The sequence below is a fragment of the Neopelma chrysocephalum genome, unplaced genomic scaffold, assembly GCF_003984885.1.
Source record: "Neopelma chrysocephalum unplaced genomic scaffold, ASM398488v2 Primary Assembly neopelma1_124, whole genome shotgun sequence".
Classification (NCBI taxonomy): Eukaryota; Metazoa; Chordata; class Aves; order Passeriformes; family Pipridae; genus Neopelma; species Neopelma chrysocephalum.
The window spans coordinates 1,988,927-2,010,531 of record NW_020897786.1 but is presented as its reverse complement, the minus strand read 5'-3'; the positions used below and the strand labels follow the sequence as shown (position 1 = coordinate 2,010,531).

Sequence of the window (21,605 nt, the reverse complement as noted above, 5' to 3'; positions counted from 1 at the left end):
TGGGGGGACCGGGGGGAGGGCGGGGAAGTCGGGGCTGGGAGAGAATGGAAATTTCTTACTATTTTCACCGTAGAAAAGGGGAGTGTTCCGGGAAGGGAGGGTTTGGTGTGTTCCCCATTGCACTGCGGGTGCCGTGCAGGGCAGGACGCCGCGCTGCCCATCCCGCGCTCTGTCCCGTCGCCACCACGCATGCGCACCAGAGGGGCGCGCCCCCTGCCCGCCTCCCATTGGCTGAGTCCCGCCAGCCCCGCGCTGCCATTGGCTGGCGGTCCGAGGGGCGGGGCCACAGGCGGCCATGGCGACGGGCGGCGGCGGAGCCGGGACTGGCCCCGCTCCCGTTCCCGCTGCGGGCGGAGCGGGCGGGCGGAGGGGCCCGGCGGTACGGGCGGGGTACGGGGGTGCTGGTGGTGTGGGGTATGGGGCTGGGAGTGAGCGTGAGGCGGTGTAGGGCATATGTACGGCGGGTTTCGGTGGTATGCAGCGGGTGGTATAGGGCTGGGGTATGTCTGTGGGGTAGTATGGGGTATGTGCATCATGTGGGGCTGGGGAGTGGGCATGGGATTGTATAGGGTATGTGCATGGGAGGGACAGGGCAGTTTGGGGGTGGTATAGGGCTGGGGTGTGTGTGTGGGGCAGTATGGGGTATGGGCATGGTGGGTATGAGGCTGGAGTATGTCTGTAGGGGAATATGGGGTGGGGCATATACACAGAGGGGCAATTGGGAGTAGAGGGGGTATATGCACGGAGGCACAGTGCAAGGAGGGTGTATCAGCACCCCTCTAGGGAGGGGTATGGCACATTCAGAGGGATTTGGGGGTCTACTGCCTGCCTGGTTATTACCACGATAAGGCTCTGCCCCGCTAATTCCATCTTAAGACACTGAGGCTAATCCTGACTGTACTCTCCAATCACCAGCCCAAGTCTTCTGCCTTGTTCCTTTAATTTCCATCCCTCCTGCACCAACTCTCCTCTGCCCTTTCCTGATTTTCCGTCTATTTTCTTCATTACTTATTATGTTTGTGGAGCTTTTTTTCTTCTCCCTTGCCATTAGGAGTGCTGGCTTTCCTTGACAATACCTGGATAAAAGGAGAAGCTTGAAGGCTCAAACCCTGCAGAGAAATTAAAATAAACTATCCTTATATTTTTAGTTGTTGAACTTGCTCATTAAATCTCTTCCATCACGTGTTTTCCCAAGTATTGCTGGAGCTGGGCTTGCACAGGAGCTGCTGGTCACCACACGTACTTTTAATTTAGCATCGCCATTCCCAAGTAATCCCTTCATCTGCAACTAGATCTGCTTATTCCTTTTCCTCTCCCTGCTCCTGTTCTGGGAGCTGACCTTGAGCTCCCAGGAATGAATGGATGCTCTGAGATGACTCTGTGTTACTTTATCCCCATGGAGAGATGCTGAGTGTGCTTCTTTCCCTCTTTTTTTTTTTTTTAGCTGGTTTGGGCTGAAAACAAGAGGCTGAACAAGGGGACGGATACGGTGGAGAAAAGGGGACCATACATCATGAGCAAACCTCCCTCCATTCAGGCCAAGCTGAGTAAATGATGCTTGGTGGACTCTGCTGGGATTTCGGGAGTTATTTCCACCTCTCTGCCAGGGCGGGAGTTACCCAAAGCCTTTTTATTCCTTGGTGGGATAAAACCTTTATAAACCCCCCCCAAAACATTAAAAATCCCATAGTGATGCCTGTGGAAAGCACTGCATTGCCCCCATGCTCACCTGCAACACCCTCACCACCCAAAAAACAGATCTTGGGGGGACACATGGGAATTTTTATCTCTGTCCCTGTGCTTGGCTTTCAGAGAGGCAGCGTGAGCTGGTGAAGGCAGCTCTGCGAAGGCAGGGGCTGCTGGGGGCACCCACCACCCCGAAATCGGCACCTAAAAGGTCTGATCCCCTTTTTCTGTTCCCAAAATGTATTTTTTGCTTTCCTTGGGGAGGCTGAGAAATTCAGAGGATTATAAATAGGAGTTTGGGACCTTATTCTGATGGCTCTGTTTGGCCAGGAACATCCAGTATAATAAAATATAGCGCTTTTCTCTTTTATTTGAGGGATGATTTGGTGTTGTAGATTTATTTGGGTATCCTAGGGCTTAGCTGGTGGTGGCCCTGGATAGCGCCTGGCTGGGAAGGAGCAGGATTCCTGCCCTGGCTCCTCAGTCCATCAGCTCCATGGATGTGCTTCCATGTAAAACATCTGTCCTGGTCTCACTCGGCTGCTTTCTGGCAGGTCGGTGAAGTTTAACAAGGGCTACACTGCACTCAACCAGACAGCTGATGAGAACCTGGTCTCCCTCGACTCAGACAGGTGAATATTCCAGGATTTTGGGGTGATTATCCCAGGATTTTTGGTGGAGGGTGCTCAGAGCTGGCTTTACTTTGGGGATGGATTTTCCTTGTCACTTGTAGAGCACTGAGCACCTCTGAGCAGTGCAATGGAGATGAGCTCAGTTGGTTTAGAGCATGGTGCTACTAACACCAAGGTTGTGGGTTTGATCCCTGCATGGGCCATTCACTTAAGAGTTATCGATGATGCTTGTGGGTCCCTTCCAACACAGAATATTCTGTGAAATTTCTGTGAAACGCTCCTGTTGTCCCAAATTTAACAAATCCCTTGCAGTTACGCAGGGCTTATTTCCAAGGTTATTTCCTGGCCAGCTGTTTCCTTTTTCTCTTAGTGACGGGGAGCCGGGATCCAGATGTTCCTCAGGATACTCCTCTGCCGAGGCAAGTGCAGGTGTTCGACTCTGACCGTGTGGCCCCCGTGTGCTCCCTTGTCCCCCTCACAACCTGAGATTCTGGATAGGGGCTGGAAGCATAACCCCACGGGGTGTGGATGCACGTGTCCCATCCTACAGAGCTCCACTTTGTCCTCCCACAGCAGGTGAACCAGGACCTGAGCCGGCAGCTGCTGCAGGACGGGTACCACCTCGACGAGGTCCCCGATGATGAAGACCTGGATCTCATCCCCCCCAAACCAGTTGCCTCCTCTTCTTGCCCCTGTTGTTTCGGAGAAAATTTCTCCTGTGTGATCCAATAGCTGCACAAAACAGGTCAAAATCCAGCACTTTCTTTGTCCCATGGGATGGCTGTTGCTGTCTGTGTCCCATGCTGGGATGGTGACACAATGACTGAACGATTCTGCTTATGGCAGAGACCAACTGACCCCACAGGACTTTTCTTTACACTCAGCAATATCAGGGAGAGGTGGCATGGTGACATTTTGGTGGTCTGGTTGGGACCTCTCACCTGCTGGGGTGGGAAAGAAGAGGCAGAGCCTGGCACCTCCATGGGGGTGTAAAGGGAAGGAGTTAGGAGGTGCTGGGTTTGGAGCTAATGGCTTGTTCCTGTTCTCCCCAGTGCTGCTTTGATGGAGGTGGGGGACTACCCAGACCCCCCATACCAGCTCCACACAGGGTTTGGATGTGGGGGGCTGGGGACTCTGCTGCAAACCTTAAAAGCTGCCTTAAACCATGGTCCTGCTCTACAGTCTAGAGGACAATCAGCTTCTTCAATACAGAGAGCTTATTTAAATATTTCATGTCTAGAGACCTGAACTGTTGGGGTTTTTTGATTGTTTGTTTGTTTTGTTTGCTTTTGGGGTTTTGTTTTTGTACTCTACTTGTTAAAGGGAGCACTCAATAAACTGGATCTCATTACTTGGAGGGTGTTGGTGCCCTGCTCCTCCCAGCAGCCTTGCTCCAGAGGGCTTCTTCCCTGACTGGTGGGATTTCAGAGCGATCTGTTTTCCCTCATCATATTTTACTCATTTCCTGTCCCCCTGAGGAGCAAGGGGGGTAACAACCAGTGGTGGGAGAGTTACAGCTGGAGCTGCTCCCAGCATTTCCTCCAGTCCCCCACCCCCATCCTCCTCCTCCTCCTTGCACCACACTGCCCTGCGCTGAGGACAAAGTCACCTCTTTATTCATGGCATCGGAAATTTTCCCGCTCCATAAACCTGCCAAGCAACCCCCTTTTACAGCCAGGGAAGGGGCGACACTGGCTGCCATCAGCCAGGCTTAGAAGAGCCTGCCAGAAGCTGCAGAAAGCCTCAGCCTGCTGTGCTCTGTGCCACATCTGAGGAGTCGATCTATAGAGTTGCTCTTTCTATACATCAGGGCTGGGTTTGGGATTTAATAGATGGAGGGAAAACTTCCAAGCGAGATGACTTTGCCGACACCAGTTTCTATCTACTCAAACGTGGAGTGATGGGGAGGAAGTGTTCCAGGAGGAGACAGAAGTGTCTCAGAGGAGGCAGCAGGCTCGGAAGAGCAGCATCCCATCGGGTGAGGAGAGGTGGAGAGAGATGCTCTCATTAGCCGAGATGAAGAGCACGGAGCCGCGACACAGAGACATCTCGGAGGCTGCGGCTGTGGAGGTGCCCACAGCTGTCCCCTGGATCACCAGCAAGATGCTGGCAGAGTCTATGGCAGAGATGAGGTACAGCTTGATGGAGGCAGGGATCTGCAAAAGAAAATGTCATGTGGCTGGAGTCTCCCCCAGCTTTCCTCCTCTACAGTGAGCTGGGATGGGGTTATCTCCATTCCCACCCCTTTGCTGCACCTGCAGCAGCCCAAGCACAGGGGCCTCTGTTCTCCCTCTGCCCGGAGCTGCTAGAGAAGGTGAATGAGCTTCAGGCAGAGGGAACAGGGGAGGGATAAAGAGACAAACATCACATCCCCAAGCATCCCTCCCCCCTCACTGGGGCACTAACTACAAAGGTGAGTGGGTTGTCCTACCTGGAGCCCAGCTGAGATGTGTCCCCCAACCCGTCACCGCTCACCTCTATCCTCATGATGGCAAAGTCTGGCACGGGCGGATCATAGACATAGACGTTGGGATCAAGCTGGCTCTGCACAGCTGGGAAGATCTTGGAGCTGCTGGGTGCCGGCGTGTAGTTGAGCATCTCACACAAGGTGAGCACATCGATGAATTTGGGGGTGAGCCCGGCACGCACCGTGTTATCTGAGCATGCCATGCACTCCACGCAGTCTGCAGGGATGAGGCAGTGCTGTCAGCCCACCCCAGCCCTTCCAGATGTCCCCATGGCCAGTCCTTGCGGGATGGTGGGTTAGGAGAGCCCCCCATGACACTCACCTCCACGCAGGTAGGCATGGGGCTCATTGGCTCCCAGGAACATGGCCTCCCCTGGCTCCAGCTTTACCAGGTTCAGGAAATAAATGGTGAAGCAGCCAATGTCTCCTGGGTACTGGGAGTGCAGCCGCAGCAGCAGTTCCCCATTGCTCCCTGATGTGTCCTTCCCTTCCTCTGCTGCGTGAGAAGAGACCAGGCACAACATAGGAAGGGAGCCAGGGGGTGCCCTGGCCCCTCCCTTACCAACAGCCCCCCAAATTGTTTTGGGGGCCACAGCGAGGACCCACCTTCCTGGGAGATCCTCTTCACCAGCATGTTCAGCTGGTCAACAAAGAACTTCTTCTCGCTCTTCATGAGGCGGGTGAAGCACACACGGAGAGCGGCCGAGACACCCCGGGGGTCGTCGCTCCCACTGCGCTCCAGCTGCTCCGCTGCCACCTCCCCGATCAGCGCCCGCAGCTCGGGGACATCTACAAGGGGCCAGCCCCAGTCAGAATCAGCACCCCCATCCCAGAAGAGCATGGCCCCCATCCCTGCCCCAAACCCCATCTCAGGAGAGCAGTGCCCTCACCCTGAACTCCATCTTAAGGGAGCACAGCCCCTGTCCCCACACCAAACTGCATCCCAAGGGAGCACGGCCCCCATCCTCACCCCAAGCCCCATCCCAAGGGAGCCTATCCCTCATCCCCAACCCAAACCCCATTGCAAGGGAGCATGGCTCCCATTCCCACCCTGGGCTCTGACTATGCACCCTTCATCCTTACTCTGGAGGAAGGAGACAATCTCCTCCACGGGCCGGAAGCCACACAAGCCCTCGAAGGGGGTGAGGGCGATGGCCATTTCAGGCTTGTGGTTGGCATCAGGATAGTGCTCAGGAAACTGGGCGTGCAGCTTCGCCGCCAGCTCCTGGAGAGGGGGAGAGAAGCTGGGTGACATCCCCAGGGACATGGGGTCCCGCTGGGCTGCCCATCCGGGGCTCTCCCTACCTTGTTGGGGTGTGCCTGGATAGAGAGGGCAGTATCGACTGAGAGCACCTTGAAGAGGAAGGGCAGCTGTCCCTGGAAGGTGTCCTTCACCTTTGTCCCCAGGCAGGCGGGGTTGTCGGCAATCCACTGGCCTAGGGTTTTTTGGGGGATGCGGTTATCCCGGATGATGGCATCGCCCCGGGGATGTGCGCCCATCCAGAGCTGTGAGACACAGACAGACCGATGGAACCCTGAGCTGAGCAGCCAACACGGATGACTTGGGCTTTTTTAGAGGCTGCTTGGCCCCACAGGTGATCCATGCAGCCAAGGCAGCTCCCTCAGAGGCTGAATCACGCCAGGCTTCTCCTCTTCAACCCGGGCAGCCCCGAGAGGGATAAGTCGGGGGGCGGGTCAGGATCCCATCCCGATGGGATACAGGATGGTGAGAGCCACAGCCGGGTGGGCGGGACATAGGGGTGTGACAGACACACGAACGGGATGGACACACAGATACACTCACCTCCGCGTAGGGCCGGTCAGGCTCGATCTGGACTAGGGGGTCACCACTGCTCAGCAGCTTGGCTACCTCGCTCTCCAGGCCCACTTTCCCCCAGGAATAGTTCTGCACCGCGCAGGACAGGGGGAACACTACGGGAGAGTAGTAAAATGTTAGCGGGGAACAGAAATAACCCCCAAACCCCTTCCAGACACCGCCAAAGCCCCCAGTGCAGGGTGAGAGGGCATCAGGGAGATAGGGGACCAAGGGCTTGGGAGGGCAGAGTGTATGAGGGGGCGATTTTCAACCATCATACGGCGATTTCGGCATGCTCGGGTTGCGGGCAGGGGTCACGGTTTCTCCGCCCCATCATCCTGGGGGTACTCCTGAGGGTAGTCCCGGTTCGCACCCCCGCCCCGGACGGGGGTGCCCCGTGCCCCGCTCACCCCGGATCTCCGCCATGGCTCGGCCGGGCAAATCTGTTCCCCCTCCTCCCCCTCCCCCCCCCGCCGGCTATAAGCGCCGCTCTGACGTCACGCGGCCACGCCCATAGGGTTAACACCGCGCGAGGTACATGCGCCGCTGTGACGTCACGCGGCTCCCCGGTCACGCGGGTGCCCCGGAAGCGCCAGGAGCGGCGGCGGCGGCGGCGGGAGCGGAGCGGATCGCGCCTATGTCGGGCTTCGACACCAACCCGTTCGCCGACCCGGTGGACATCAACCCCTTCCAGGTGGGTGCGAGGCGCGGGCGGACCCCCCTCACTCGGCCCGGCCCGGGCCCCCCCCGGCCCCCGCCCGCCGCCGCCGGGACGTGGCACTGACTGAAGCGTCGCTGGCCAATGGCGGTGCCGCTTCTCCGCGTCTTGGCCAATCAGAGAGAGGGGGCGGGACCCCCGCGCCCTGAGGGCGGTCTGGGCGCAGCCTCCGACCCACCTCCGGCCGGGACGGGGGTCCCGTTCCCCTCCCTGATCCCCCCGCTGGAGCCACGGGTCCCGCTCCCCCTCCCCACATCCCGCTCTGGCCGGGGGTCCCATCTCCTTTCCCCGTGCCCCCCTCCAGCCGGGACAGGGGTCCCGAGACCCTCTTCCGTCCAGGACAAGGGGTCCCGCTCCCCCTCGCTGTACCCCCTCTCCGGGCGGGGCTGGGGGTCCTGCTCCCCGTCGCCGTGTCCCCCGCACAGCCAGGGCTGGGGGTCCCACACCCCCTCCCCAGTCCCCTGCAGGTCACACAGGAGCGCTGTGACCCACCCGGGGTCCCCCCGGCTCTGGGCACTGCCGCTGGGATCCTTCCTACTGCCGCTTCCTTGAACCCCCGCCTCTTCCCCGGACCAGGCTGCTCGTCTCCTCAAGGAGGAGTCTCCTACCGCCCTGTGCTGCCAGACCCGCTCACCCCCCACCCCCCCAGGCTGTGGGCAGGGGGTTTGCTGCCTCTCAGGATGCCAAAACAGCCGTGAATGCCGAATTTGTGGGCTAATTAAAAATAATCAATTGCCGAACCTCTCTTGGGTGCGCTGCCTGGTGGTCTGGCTGTCTGCTGGGTCTTTCTGGGTCTGTTTTTAAGGAGCTTCAGCTCTAAACAGTGAGCCCCTAAGGCATCGTTTGGCTGAGGTTTTCAGGGCCCAAAGCACGGGATTCCTGTTGAGGTCACTGAGGACTTGGTCTGTGTTCACTGAGTTTCTCCTCTCTGAGTTAACTTCCATGCTCTGAAAATGGGTCATTTATGCAGGGACTTGGCCTGGAATGGCCTCTGGGACCTGGAGCCTGTGCAGGGGTGTGTGAAAATCAGTGTCTGGCCTTTGGCTGCTATCTGTGAGCTTAACCTCACCTTTACTGCTTGGCTGAGATGTGATCCACAGGAAGGAATGATTCCTGACCTCGGATTTCAGGGCCGAGCCAAATGGAAACTGTTTGTTCAGGAGGCTGAGTGCTTTGAGGAATCAGAGTGAAAAAATCCTTTTCTTCCTCACTTTCATTTTAACACGCTTTTGTGAGTCTCGTGAATGGGAAGGGTTGGGATAACTGTGTTCCTGTGATATTCTGTCCATGGGGTTCTGTTCATGTCAGGATTTGTTGGTTTTGCATATTGAGGAAGTCAATATTCATAGAATCACGGAATGTTTTGGGTTGGAAGGGACCTTAAAGCTCATCTTGTTCCAACCCCCATCGTGGGCAGGGACACCTTCCACTATCCCAGGTTGGTCCAAGCCCAGTCCAACCTGGCATTGGACACTTCCAGGGGTGGGACAGCCACAGCTTCTCTGGGCAACCTCACCACCCTCACAGGGAAGAATCTCCTGATATCAAATCTAATCCCACTCTCTGTCAGTTTGAAGCTATTCCCAGTTGCCCTGTCACTCCATGCCATTGTAAAAAGTCCCTCTCCAGCTTTCTTGTCAGCTCACTTCAGGTCCCCTTCACTTGCTTTGTGTACATTAAAGCTGTCCTGGTCTAGAACTGAACAGGGCTGTGCTCATGCTTTATTCACTGTTCAAACAAAAAAGGTGATCTCCAGCAGGAAATTCCCGTGTCAGGCCCACTTTTTAATGGGAAATAACACCATGCATGCCCCTATCTGACAGCTCTTTGCAGCTCATCTGGTCTTTGTGGCAGGTTCTATATCCTCCTTTCAGGACTTTTTATAAAGAAAAATTCCCTAGTCCTCAGCAGCTGGTTGCGAGGAATCTCCAGCTGCTGCTTCCCGGAGCCTCAAAGCCCTGTCACTCTGATTTGAAATGGAGTCTCAGGATGTGGGACAGCCCATTCCAGGTCAGGGCTTGGATCCAGGTGTTGGCTCAGTGCTGGGGAAACAGATGCCCATTGACATCCCCTTTCACACACACTGGAATGACTTAGAAGCATCTGCACCCTCCCAGTCCTATCACACTGGTGGGTCTCTCTTGTCACAGCACCAGGGTTCTCTTTCCTTGCTGGGGATCCCAGTGTAATGCTTCATACTCTTCAAATACTGACATGATGAGGATCTTTGCCTTTTAAGGAGGCTTTGTTCACAATGTTTGTTAAACTTGGTATAAAATAGGCTGCTTTGGTCCTGTTAAAAATATCTCTGGCTTTTCTGTTACTTATTGCACCTGGTTAATGAGAGATGATTAACTGCCTTGGTTTATCCAGTAACCTGCTAGAAGTGGCAGCTGTCTCCAAAACTTTGGTCCAAGCTTCAGGCAGAGCTGGAAATCTCCATTCTTTTTAGAGATATCAATAATAAAATCCTTGGGGTTTCTCTCAGTGCATCTTCCAGGCAGTGGCAGCACTCTGAGTCTGCAGGACTGGTGATATTTGGGGCAATACTGTGATGTTTAGACAACTGTGTAAAGTTCCAGGTGATTCTCAGCTAAGTTCTTTTGCCTTGATCTCGTCAAGAGAGTAATCTCATTTTGTTTCTTTAATCTGTGGGAAAAAAAAGAAATGAAAGAATAGAATTTCCTGCACAAACCTGTTGTATCAAAACATTTTAGCAGCTGGCACAGCACGACAGCAACTCGTATTTGTGTTAAGCTGCGTTTGAAAATTATTTTAATCTTCGTGTCAGTGTAATTTGGTCCAAATAGAAATTTATTCTGCACTTGGGCATTTGAAGCCGTGAAAAATGATGCCACACATCCCTGGTGCTTGAAGAAGTGGTGGTTGGAAGGGCAACAAATGGGATCTGCTCGCTGGCATCCTGCAGATCAAGCCAATCACCGATTTGTGAACATGAGGTTTGTGGCTGAATTGTGGCTTCCAGTGGTTCTGTGGCTGAATTAAGACCGTGTTTCCCGGTCCTTTCCAAGGATCAGGCCTGTGCTTGTTTCGAGAGGGTCAGCTGCCTTTTGCTGCGTGGCTTACAAGAAAATAATTGTAAAACATGAAGTTTGTGGGCAGCGTCTCGTTCGTCTCTGCGTTCCTGGTGCTTACTCATCCTTCACACTGCCTGGTCTGAGCTCTTGGAAGCTGGTGTCTGTGTGTCACCCTCTGTTTTCCTTCCTGCCCTATCCAGGGCACAGAGGCACGTGACCAAAAACTTCAGCTTTGTTGCGAATTCCCTGCTCTTTGGGTTTCTATTTTAGACACACTTGAACAATGGCAGGCTGTGCCTTGGCCTTACCACCTAATTAAGTGATTTTTTTTTTTAAAGCTATGCAGTAGGATGAGAGCTTGTCTGCCTTTGAAATCAAACTGTTGTGCAGCTGGGAGCAGAGAAGCAGGGGTGCTGCTCTCCTGCCCTTGATCAGCCTCCAGCTTTCTTTTGGAATGGAGATGAGCCAAGGGGAGAAAAATGTGGTATTGTAGCATTTCTCCTTATTTCCGAGCGCTTTCAACCCAGCCTGAGCATTCAGGCTCTTCAGAGGGTTGTGCAGTCTTCACTTTCTGCTCCCCACACCTTTAAGGGAGTTTCTCTTCCTCGTGTAGTTTTTTGCTGGACTTTAGTGCAGCTGGGGCCTCATCTGCTTGGGATTAAAGGGTTTATGCTGGTGTGCGGCAGCTATTGTGCATTAAGTGATGTGTAAACTTGTGCTGACAGCCCGTGTCTGTGCAAAACTGGTGAAGCTGAAGCTTCCAGAGGAGTCAGTGGCGAAATAAAGGCACAAGTTTTATTTCCAGCATGGCAGTTCTGCTGGTGCTTCCTATTTTTTACAGCCCTTTCTTGCTGGTGAGTTGTGCTTCGCCGAGCAGCGTTCAAATCCTCCTCATCTGCGATCCCTCAGCCAGGGTGATTCATAAACTAGTGCAACCTGTTGGTAGGGAGTGCCTGCTGTCGAGGAGGAGTTACTCATTAACTGCTCTGTGTGTATCCTGCTCGGCAGAAGGCTGCGCTAAAACCCCGGGAATGGCTCCAGAGGGATTTTCCTGCAGCCTGCACCTCTCACTCTCACCTCTGCGCAGCCTCAGTGGCTTCTCACCCCATTAAGCACCGAATTGGAATGACTGATCTGGACACACGAGTTGCTGAGGGAGGGATACAAAGCCACTTTTTAACTTTGTGACCCACACCCAGCTCTTGGGTTGCCAGGCAGGAGGATTTCCAAGTTTTAAAAAGGACTTTGTTTCTGTAGTAACTGGGGAGAGGAGCACTCCAGAGGTCAACACGTGGCTGTCAAAGAGGAATCTCTGTTTGGAATGTAGTGTGTAGAAAAGAGGAGATAAAAATAGCTGCATGCATTGCAGGTGAGGAGAGAAAGGTGTTCTCAGACGTGCAGAGAGGCTGTTTTTAAATATCAGAGGATTTGATGGAGGCAAGTGGGAAATGCTGTGAGTAAAAGTGAACACAGATGTTATGCCAGCAGCATTAAAACCTCCTAAAACAATTGGTGTCACATCTCCAGCTTTATTTTCCTGGGAGTTTTGCCTTTTCAGAGCAGTCATTGGCATTTGAGGTTGCTGACATCTCTGAGCCAGGACCAGTTGTATCTAGAACCTCATTTTGTGTAGCTCTGCTGTACTTTGTGGCTCTGTGCTTGCTTTATGAGGTGCAGGTGAGGTTTGGGAGGTGGTCCTGGATGTCCAGCAGCATTCTGACCATAGATGAATGAATGCAGATCCCTGGAAATGAGAAATAACTTTCTGTAGGTAAGCGGTAGTAACCTGCACAAAAGGCTCCTGTACCAGAAGCATGTTGTAGTTGTTCAGATCTACCTCTTGGCTGAACAGGAGTTTATTTCTTACCTTGCTGATAGTCATCTCCTTGGATATTTAAATTCCATGCCTGCCAAGGCCATCCACCTGTGGCAAGCTTGTGTTTCACCCCATCCAATTCCCAGCCAGTGAGCGGATGGAAGAACGGCAGCATGGGTAATGTGGACTCGATGATCTTAAAGGCCTTTTCCAACCTGAACAATTTGATGATATAAGTGATGTTGCCCTATATCTGATGCTGATTGATCCTTGTGCTCTCTCCCTTCAGGATCCCTCAGTGACACAGCTCACAAACGCCAGCCAAAGTGGCTTGGATGAATTCAACCCCTTTTCCGAGAGCTCCCAGCTGGTACGTGCCACGTGTCTGTGCTCTGTGTGTCTTGTGGTGGTTTTAGTGGTGTAGAAGGTCCCTTGGTAGGTGCAGTTTAAGAAAAGAGGAATTCACAGCTGATTTCCTCATGGAATGTAGCTCATGGTGTGTGTGGCAAGCTGCAAGCAACGTTTCCTGCACTGGACCACTAATAAACTCCCAGCTGGAGCTCTCCACTCACGTGGAACAGCTTCTCTCCAGCTGGCTGCTGACTCACAGGGAAACCATATGAAGTGTGAAGGGGAAGATAGTTTGTGGCAGGACACATCAGGATGTATTTGGTTCCTGGGCTGGGAACTGAACTGCCATGGCAATACCACTGATGGATTGCTGGGAGAGCTGCATTCTTATTCCCTGGCTGCTGCCATGAGCTAGACGGGCGGAGGAGAACGGGAAGCCAAGATTTAAATTGGTTTAAATTGATCAAATCCCTTTTTGTTTCTCCTGCAATGTTTTTACCTTGTTGCTCGTGATTTCTGTGCAGACAAATGCGGCCCGGACGACGCCAGCCGTGCAGCCCTCGGGCCACTCGCAGCCGGCTGTTCTGCAGACGTCTGTGGAGCCCACGCCCCAGGTATGGCAGCTCCTCACTGCTGCCTCCCCGGCCTCCAGGAGCTCCCAGAGGCCTCTGGGAATAGGAGGGGAATGGGATTCTCTGGGGTTGTGTGTGGGAAGCTGCAGGAGGTCTTTTCAAGTTCCGTTTGGGAAGCAGAGATTTATGGGGAATACACACACACAGTTCTTTTTATGCCTTTTTTCCCTGTCCCTCTGGTGGCAGAGCTTGCTTTGCCTTGTGTCCTGTTGGCTCTGGCTTCCCTCTGGAAACCGTGGGATGTATCCTGCTGTGCTGGTTTAAAAGTTAACCAGCAGGGGAAATGAACTCAACTCAAAAGAGAGATTATAAGTCAGAATAACAATTTATTAAAATAATACAATAAGTACAATTATACAGACAGACAATTGGTTTTAACCCGCAAAACCCAAATGTATAACCCAGCACCCTGGGGTATGAACAAAAGTGGTGTACCTTGGCCCCCCCCCCGAGTCCAAAGTAAAGGGAGAGGGGAAAAACCTGCTGGTGGGAGAGCTGTTGCAGTCTGGTCAGAAAATGGTGATTGCAGTCCAGTTGAGGGTGGTGGTCTCAGTCTGGTTGAGAGCAGTGGTCTGCAGTCTTCCTCTGGATCCCATGAGTGGTGCAAAGGTTCCGAAACTCCCAGTTTATATATTCTCCAGTTCAGGCAGGAGCGCTCAGTCCCTCCCTCAGAGCAGGGAATTCCATAAAAGGGTATGAGGACAGGAACATCTTCCCACCTTGCAGGCCTCTACTGACAACAGTTTCTGGGAAATGGCATGGAAGGCTATAGAATACACAGTTTTGGGTTACACCCATCCAGCGATGAATTGGTCCCAGCCGTTCTAACCAGGACACCTGCTAATGTTTGCAGCTTAGTTCTAGTGTCCGGTCAGACATGCTCAGTGCCAGGAGCATAAATGCAAGTACCTGACTGCCAGGACCACCTCGTCCAAAGAGCTGAGAGGCTGAGGCTGCTGGGAGAAAGGATCAGTTCTCAGAATACAAAACTAGAAGAGATCCTTAAGAGGTGTGGTAGCCAGCTGTCTTGCCTTTCTTCTCCTAGCTGGGAAGGGAATTGTCCTGATAAGCCCAGGAGTCCTCACTGCTCAGCTGTGAGGTGCTTGGAGCAATGAAGTGACCTGTGAGGTAGACGAAGCTGTGAGAAAAGCTTAGCTTTGGTGAAAGGGAAGGGCACAGGGGATGGTGAATGGAGTGGATAAGCCTCCTGAGCGCTCTTCCAGCCCTATCTTCCTGTAGGATAGGGATAGGGATATGAGAGGGACATCCGGGTGGAGTTCTGTATCGATCTTGATTTTGTCTTTCAGCAGGTAAGGCAGAAAGAGTTAAGGTGTTTAAGACTGAGCTTTCACGTTGTCCTCTGCCCTGTTTCCCTTCCAGTTTGGTGTGTTTGCTGGTGGTGCCACAACTGCCTGGCTTAGGGCAGGACTAACCTCCTTCTCCCCTGCTTTAGGCCGTGGCCGCGGCAGCACAGGCCGGGCTGCTCCAGCAGCAGGCAGAGTTAGAGAGGAAGGCAGCTGAGCTGGAGAAGAAGGAAAGGGAACTGCAGAGCAACGCAGCCAGCATTAACCGTGAGTACTGTGTCCTGCCTGCTGTCACTGGGATGCCCTGGGAAGCCTGGATTCCTTGGTTTGTCAGGATTTCAGGAAAGCTCAGCCTGTCCAAGTGTACACAGCTCTTCTAGAAGCTTTTTTAGGCTTTCCTCTAGTCCTTCACAGCTGTGGCAACCCTCCTGTGACTGTACCTGTCATCCTGTAGCCTCCAAGATGAGAAAGGAGCTCAGAGGCAGGGCCAGCTCTGGTGGGTCCCTGTCCTCTAGTGTGCTCTCAGCAGCTGCATTTCACCACAAAAAGTTCTCAAACACCAATTTTGTACCTGTGTCAGAGCTGTTGCCACATTAAGGCTTTTCACTGAGAGCAACAGAGCTTTCTTTTCATTCTTGAGGCTTTTTTAAGAACAGTAAACCAATATTCCCCCCTAATCTTGGTTTTAAATGACTGAATCTGGACTTGCAGAGCTGAGTGATGATACTTGTGATGGCCCTTTGGCCGTTGCAGGGGAATTCTGCCTTCCCCAGAGGAAAACCCCCAGTCTAGGTTGGTCTGCCCTGCTCTGCCAGCAGTTTATCACATTCCTGTTGTGCTGCCCGCTCAGACATTCTGACCAACCCCTGGGCTCTCCCAAGGTTTTAATGTATGAATTAAACAATATCTGAATGGCTACTTGGAAATTATGGTGTGCGAATTAGTCTTTCAATTCAGAGAGAGAAGAGCAAGTGAAGAGCTGCTCCTTTCTTTCTTCCACAGCGAGGCAGAACAACTGGCCACCCCTTCCCAAGAGGTGTCCCATCAAGCCGTGTTTTTATCAGGATTTTTCTGCAGACATCCCAGCTGACTACCAGCGGATATGCAAGATGCTGTATTACTTGTGGATGTGTAAGTAATCGCTTGAACTGCAATAAAAAATCTTTCTAAGAAGGTTCTGTATCAAAAGCTGAGCTTTGTCACACAGTAAATCCTATCAGTGTTGTCTGCAAGGGTAAAGTCATGTTTCCCTCCTTTTTTATGAAGGCAGATGTGAAGAACTCCAAGTTTATGCTTTGGGAATAGCTTATTCATGACAGAATTTTAATTGTTTAATGGAGACTTGAACAACTATTTAAGATTTGGCCGTAAGCAGCAGGATCAGATGAGCTTTTAGGTTAAGCTGTGTTTTCCTTCCAAGGGAGGCAGTGAAATTAGATGGCCCGAAGTCTCCTTAATTTCTGCAGCGCTCAGTGTGTTTCAGGGAGAGATTAGGGATGCTGCGGGTTTTCCAAGAGCTTACTGATGTTTTTTTCTCTTCCACCCCAAACAGTGCATTCCATTACCCTGCTCCTAAACCTGCTCGCTTGTCTGGCGTGGTTCACAACTGATAATGACAGAGGGGTAGACTTCGGTCTCTCGATTCTTTGGTTAATTTTATTCACCCCTTGTGCCTTTCTCTGTTGGTACCGACCAATTTACAAGGCTTTCAGGCAAGTACTGTTTGGTTTTTTTTTTCTGTAAAGGGGATGTATCTTTTAGTGGGAGGAGCTTTGGGTTTATCTGTTTTCCCATCATATTTTGCCTGCAGGATTTTTCCAGCTCTTTGCATCATTAAATAAATCAAACTCACTATGTTTCTAAATGTATTAGATCTATCTGATACAACTTAATTATGGTGATCCTTTTTCATCTTGAAATCCAAGCCTAGCCAGTCATCTGGGGTTTTTAGTTAATTTTTTTATTCATTTTATTGATTTCTGAGACACTGTTTGGTACATTAATGTTGAGCACACTGCACGTATGAAGGGAGCTGCCTTCACCTTATCTTGCACTGGGCAGAGCATTGGATTTGCAGTGGACACATAAGTTGTATGGGTACCCAAATTCCTCCCCTAATCACCTCCCCTCAGCAGCTTTTCCCTGGAGAAAGGAGTTCACTGAAATTGTTCCCTTTCTCTTAGAGCAGGGAGTCTGTGCAGGGATCATGGGTTTCACTCCTGCTGCCATCTCTCCCGCAGGTCTGACAGCTCCTTCAGCTTCTTCGTCTTCTTTTTTGTCTTCTTCTGCCAAATAGCAATCTACGTCATCCAGGCTGTTGGCATTCCTGGCTGGGGAGACAGGTAAGCTTGGTTTCACTGGCTGCTGCGTCCCAGCCTTGCACAGATCCTTTTTCTCACCAGGGCTGTGACTGTCAGGAGCTCTGGGGCTTGTTTCTGACAGCTGCCTGTTCTTTCTCCCGTGGTTTTCCTCTCCCAGCCCATGCACAGCTTTGGCAGGTCCCAGCTGGGCTGCCTCCCTGCTCTGCTCTTTCCATCCTAGTCACGGCAAAGGTGGATTCCTTTGCTGCTGCTGCCGTGGCCAGCGCTGAGGGCAGTGTGGGAATAATTAGATATTGGGAAGAAATTCTTCCCTGTGAGGGTGGTGAGGCCCTGGCACCAGTTTGTCCAGAAAAGCTGTGGCTGTGCCATCCCTGGAAGTGTTCAAGGCCAGGTTCAGTGGGGCTTGGAGCAACCTGGGCCGGTGGAAGGTGTCCCTGCCCATGGCAGGGTGGGTGGAATGTGATGGGGTTTAAGGTCCCTTCCAAGCCAGACCATTCTGGAATTCTGTGATAATTCTTCCATGCCCCTTCTGCTGCCTTCTCCCTAACTTAATACAGATCATATTTGCTCCTTCTTGATGCTGAGCCTATAATGTTGACTGTATCTGCCTTGTGTTAAACTGGAGCCTGCCCTGAGAGAGGTGGCGTGGGGCTGAGGGATCTCTGACCTGGAATCTGGGTGCAGCTTAGCTTGATACTGCTGATACCAGCCTGACTCTGTACCCAAACTCTTCCCGAATTTCTCTGGGACGTGTTGCCAGTGGACAGTGCTTCAAAAAAACAAGCAGAGAGAGTTTTACCCTCACCCTTTCTCAGTGACATTGTACAGAAGGGTGAGCCCAGGCTTCTGGAGTAGGTCCAGCAGCCTCGTGTCAGCAGCTGTGCCCTGCAGGGAAAGCACAGCCTTTCCTTTTGCCTTGCTGCCTTGGCCACAGATCAGATTCTGGAGTTACGGAGAACAGGGAAAAGGTTAACAGCTCGTGGTTGTTCTGAGGGGAAGCCTTCAGGTGAGCAGTGAAGCTGCTGTCTATTTTTGCCCACTGCCTGCAGAAGGGCTTGTGGGCAGAGATGTCCTCGGCCTCCCTCCCTGCTGCCTGAGTCACGGGGGATGGGGAGGGGACACTCTGGGTTTAGTCTGGCTAGGAGAGCCTGCCTGTAGCTTTCTGCTCCGTTTCCTCCCGCCAGACAGCTCGTATATTTTTGGCTGCAGTGCATGGTGTGCCTTTCTGCTTCCCTGTGACGAGTGAGAAGCTGTGCAGCACATCAGATGGGATGGTTTGGCTCACTTGATTCCCACTCTCCCAGTGGCTCATGGCATGTTTGGTTTAGCAGTTGGAAAGATTCCTTTCTCCAGCACCCAAGAGGGTTTTTTGAGTAAGGTGTCTTGGTATTTTCACCCACAGCCAAGTGCTGGTAATTCCCAGCATCCTCTTTGCCCCTTCCCTTCAACAACCCTTAATTTCCTCCTTTCTGTAGCTCTAACTTAGAATCATGGAATCACAGACTGGTTTGGGTTGGAAGGACCATCTCGTTCCACCCCCCTGTCGTGGGACACCTTCCACTATCCCAGGTTGCTCCAAACCCCATCCAACCTGGCCTTGCACACTTCCAGGGGTGGGGCAGCCACAGCTGCTCTGGGAAGTCTGTGCCAGGGCCTCACCAACTTCTTCCTTTCCTTCCTCTTCCTTCCCTTCCCAATGCTGACATCCTTGTCAGGGTGACACATCCAGGCTCCAGACCTGCCAGCTGATCTCTTCCAATTTAGCTGTTCCAGCCTATCTTTACCCACTTGGCTGAATTTTGAGAAGGTGCTTGTGGAAGTCACCGGTGGCGCCAAGGGTATTGATTTTCCTGCTTAAGCGAAGTGGTCCAGGACTAGAATGTGGGTGGGATGAACACGATCCTTATCTAAAAATAACAGTGGAAACTCTCCCCCAAAACGAGGGCCTGGATGAGCTCTGGGTTCCTGTTTTCACAGCTGTTTGGTTTTGTACTTCCCTGTAACCTTTCCCTAAAGCTCTTGTGCAACAGTGGGTGCCTCTTCCTCCACTGCTCCATCCCATCTCGTGCTGGAATGCTGTCCATGCTCACCCCGCTCTCCTCTCCCTCGCAGCGGATGGATCGCGGCGCTGTCAGAGGTGCACAGGAACCTGGCCGTGGCCATTATCATGATGGTGGTGGCAGCGTTCTTCACGCTCTGTGCTGTTCTCTCCCTCTTCCTCCTGAAGCAGGTGAGTGGCTTGGAGGGGAGGAGGTCAGGCTGCTCCCAGGATACCCTGGGTTTTCTGCCTCCTTTCACCTGTCGGGGAATGAAGATGGAATCGGGGCACTGGCAGGTCAAGAGATTTATACAAAAGTATTTTTGCTTGTGCTTCCTGCATTGATGCCAAATTTCTTGAACACTTGAGGTAGGAAAGTAGGCTCCCTTTAGATTCACAGAATCACTGAATGGTTTGATTTGGAAGGGGCCTTAAAGCTCATCTTGTTCCACTCCCTTTCATGGGCAGGGATACCTTTCTCTAGCCCAGGTTGCTCCAAGACCGATCCAACCTGGCCTTGAACACTTCCAGGGATGGGGTAGCCACAGCTTCTCTGGGCAACCTATGCCAGAACCACATCACCCTCAAAGGAAATAATTTCTTCCTAATATCCAATCTAAACCTGCTTTCAGTTTAAAACCATTCCCCCTTGTCCTGCCTGGACCTGGCTGAGCAGAGGTGGCCATAACTCTGTTCAGTATCCAGGGCCTTAAAATCACTGCTCACTGTTGTGGTGAGGCTCTTCAAAGCCTGTTGGGATCCCACTGAATGACTTCATGCTGGCTTCTAAACACAACTCTCCTTCCTTCTCCTGCCTGACCACACAAGGACTGGATTTCTGCAGGAACAGCAGAAATGGAGGTTTGGGGAAGGCAAGGACAGGCTGGACTGATCCTGTTTCTGTTGCTGCTGATTCTTTTCTCCTACATTTGTCTGGAAGGAAATACCCTGATGCTTGTTGGCACCTTCAGGTCCTGCCCTCCAGTAAATGCCAGGTTAAGTCTGTGCCATTATGGTGTGGGGAGCGTAGTTTTGGGTCTGAAACCAGCAATTTTGCTGAGAACTCCATATTTTACAGCAGATGAGGGCCTCCTGAAATCGGCAGCATCCCATGCTGGGAGCAGTGGAGCCCCTGGCTGTCAAGGGAGCTGGTTAGTAGCGGAGCCAAGGGAAAGCAAGGTGTATGCAGCAATTGCACAGCTACACCCTGACTTTATTAATTTTTTCCCTCTCCTTTTGTTCCCAGGTGCATTCCCTGTATCGGCGCACGGGAGCCAGTTTCCAAAGGGCCCAGGAAGAGTTTTCCCAAGGCATCCTCAGCAACAGGAGCTTCCAGAATGCAGCGGCCGGGGCAGCGTCCTCAGCTGCACAGAGTGCTTTCCGGGGAAACTAGCCCTTCCCAGCAAAACTAGCCCTTCCCGGGCTGCCTCCCCCTTGTTTTCTCTGCCCTTATCACTCCTTTTTTTTTTTTCCCTAAAAATGCACTTTTTGGGGGTACCATGTGAGCTCTGTGATGCCGACTCCTGATGAGAAGAGGTTTTTTTAGCTTCAGCTGAGCTACGGTTTTGATGATTAGTTTTCCCTGTCTTATTTTAGGGTGTGGGGAGATGGGGGAGACATTCTCTGAAGTAAATATATTTCTCTATCCAGGACCTACCAGGTGTTTGTCTCTTCCTCCCCTCACTCTGTCTGTAGCAGGAAGACAAGGGGAAGCAGGTTTTTGATTTTACTCTCTCTCTTCTCTGGGCCTTTGCTACGAAGAATTTGATTATCTGATGTTTTGGGGGGGTTTTGTAATGTGCATGTAGTTTGTCATTAATTTTAAGAACAGAAACTGTACTTTTGGTTTATTACACTCACACGATGCTGTATTTTGACCTCGTAACTGCTTGGCTTTCTGAGAGTTGGGATAACGTGGCATGAAGGAAAATCTGGGAGCAGTGGGGGGAGTGTGGAAGGATGTATTTCTCCTTGTCCCCCTGTGGCAGATCCATTGCTTCCACAAGGATCCTACAGGCAACAGCTCTGGACACAGAGAGGAGGAGAAGGGATCAGTGGGGGCTGAGTCTTCTCTGTGAAAGCAGGGGAGGGAGGAGAAAAAGGGATTTTGGTTTGACTCCCAGCTCTAAGTTTGGAGCAGCAGGAGCTCTGAAGACACTGGTTCAGCCACCACGCGGTGCCTGCAACGTCCTTCTCCAGCTAACCTTGAATTAATCTTTCTCCAGGGAAGACTCCTCCCTGCCTCCTTCCTCCCAAGTTAAATTTTTTTTTCCAGCTGGGAAGGAACTGGTTTCATGTGTGTTCAGCTGCATCCCAAGATGGGACGTCCCTTGGGATACGGATGAGGCACGGGAGTTGATGGTGGCAGATCCTCCCTGCTCCCTGCTTCAGCCCTGTGTCTTGGGTATCGAGGAGGGGGTTTAATGCAGATTTGGCTTTGTGATGCCCATTTCCCAGGATGTGGGTTGTGTTAGACCCCCATCCTGTGCTGGTGTGGGGCCGGAGGGGGCTGGAACCCAGAAATCAGCATTTTTACACCCTTTCCCTCCTGTATTATTTTTTTTTTTCTCCCCGCGTCTGATCTTTTAATGTTTAAAAAATTATTAATAATAAAATGTATATGTGGTCCAAATACGATGCCCCTTCCTGCCTGCGGGCGGGGGGCGCGGCTTGGAGCGGAGCCGGGGCCGTGGCTGGGTGGGGGTGCGGCCAAGGTGGGCGGGGGCGGGGTGGGGGCGCGACAGTGGGTGACACTGTCGGGGCCAGGACAGTGGGTGACACTGTCG

At 52.4% G+C, this 21,605-nt stretch overlaps 3 protein-coding genes across 7 annotated transcripts; 2 read left to right on the top strand and 1 right to left on the bottom strand.

Moving 5' to 3' along the window:
* Positions 1–295: 295 nt before the first annotated feature.
* Positions 296–3,669, top strand: FAM219B (family with sequence similarity 219 member B). Of its 2 annotated transcripts, XM_027697916.1 has the most exons (6): positions 296–379; positions 1,445–1,547; positions 1,813–1,897; positions 2,241–2,318; positions 2,689–2,737; positions 2,895–3,669. In XM_027697916.1, exons 1-6 carry the CDS (start codon positions 296–298, stop codon positions 3,048–3,050), a joined length of 555 nt encoding a protein of 184 aa, XP_027553717.1. In that variant the 3' UTR covers positions 3,051–3,669. The 2 variants fall into 2 exon arrangements, with proteins under 2 accessions (XP_027553717.1, XP_027553718.1); XM_027697917.1 differs by lacking the exon at positions 296–379 and having other exon boundaries at positions 1,445–1,897; positions 2,892–3,669.
* SCAMP2 (secretory carrier membrane protein 2) lies at positions 1,224–20,471 on the top strand. Of its 2 annotated transcripts, none has more exons than XM_027697913.1 (9): positions 1,224–1,229; positions 7,201–7,295; positions 12,463–12,543; positions 13,049–13,138; positions 14,610–14,727; positions 15,463–15,591; positions 16,013–16,172; positions 16,701–16,802; positions 18,894–19,235. In XM_027697913.1, the coding sequence occupies exons 2-9, from the start codon at positions 7,239–7,241 to the stop codon at positions 19,162–19,164; spliced, it is 1,008 nt and encodes a 335-aa protein (XP_027553714.1). In that variant the 5' UTR covers positions 1,224–1,229; positions 7,201–7,238; the 3' UTR covers positions 19,165–19,235. The 2 variants fall into 2 exon arrangements, with proteins under 2 accessions (XP_027553714.1, XP_027553715.1); XM_027697914.1 differs by lacking the exon at positions 1,224–1,229 and adding an exon at positions 20,066–20,471 and having other exon boundaries at positions 7,171–7,295; positions 18,894–19,011.
* Positions 3,910–7,362, bottom strand: MPI (mannose phosphate isomerase). 3 transcript variants are annotated; one of them, XM_027697912.1, is made up of 8 exons: positions 7,260–7,362; positions 6,590–6,717; positions 6,091–6,291; positions 5,869–6,010; positions 5,392–5,574; positions 5,108–5,281; positions 4,794–5,002; positions 3,910–4,474 (listed from the first exon to the last, which is right to left on the bottom strand). In XM_027697912.1, exons 3-8 carry the CDS (start codon positions 6,283–6,285, stop codon positions 4,256–4,258), a joined length of 1,122 nt encoding a protein of 373 aa, XP_027553713.1. In that variant the 5' UTR covers positions 6,286–6,291; positions 6,590–6,717; positions 7,260–7,362; the 3' UTR covers positions 3,910–4,255. The 3 variants fall into 3 exon arrangements, with proteins under 3 accessions (XP_027553713.1, XP_027553711.1, XP_027553712.1); XM_027697910.1 differs by lacking the exon at positions 7,260–7,362 and adding an exon at positions 7,012–7,123; XM_027697911.1 differs by lacking the exon at positions 7,260–7,362 and adding an exon at positions 7,012–7,123 and having other exon boundaries at positions 5,108–5,278.
* Positions 20,472–21,605: the final 1,134 nt, after the last annotated feature.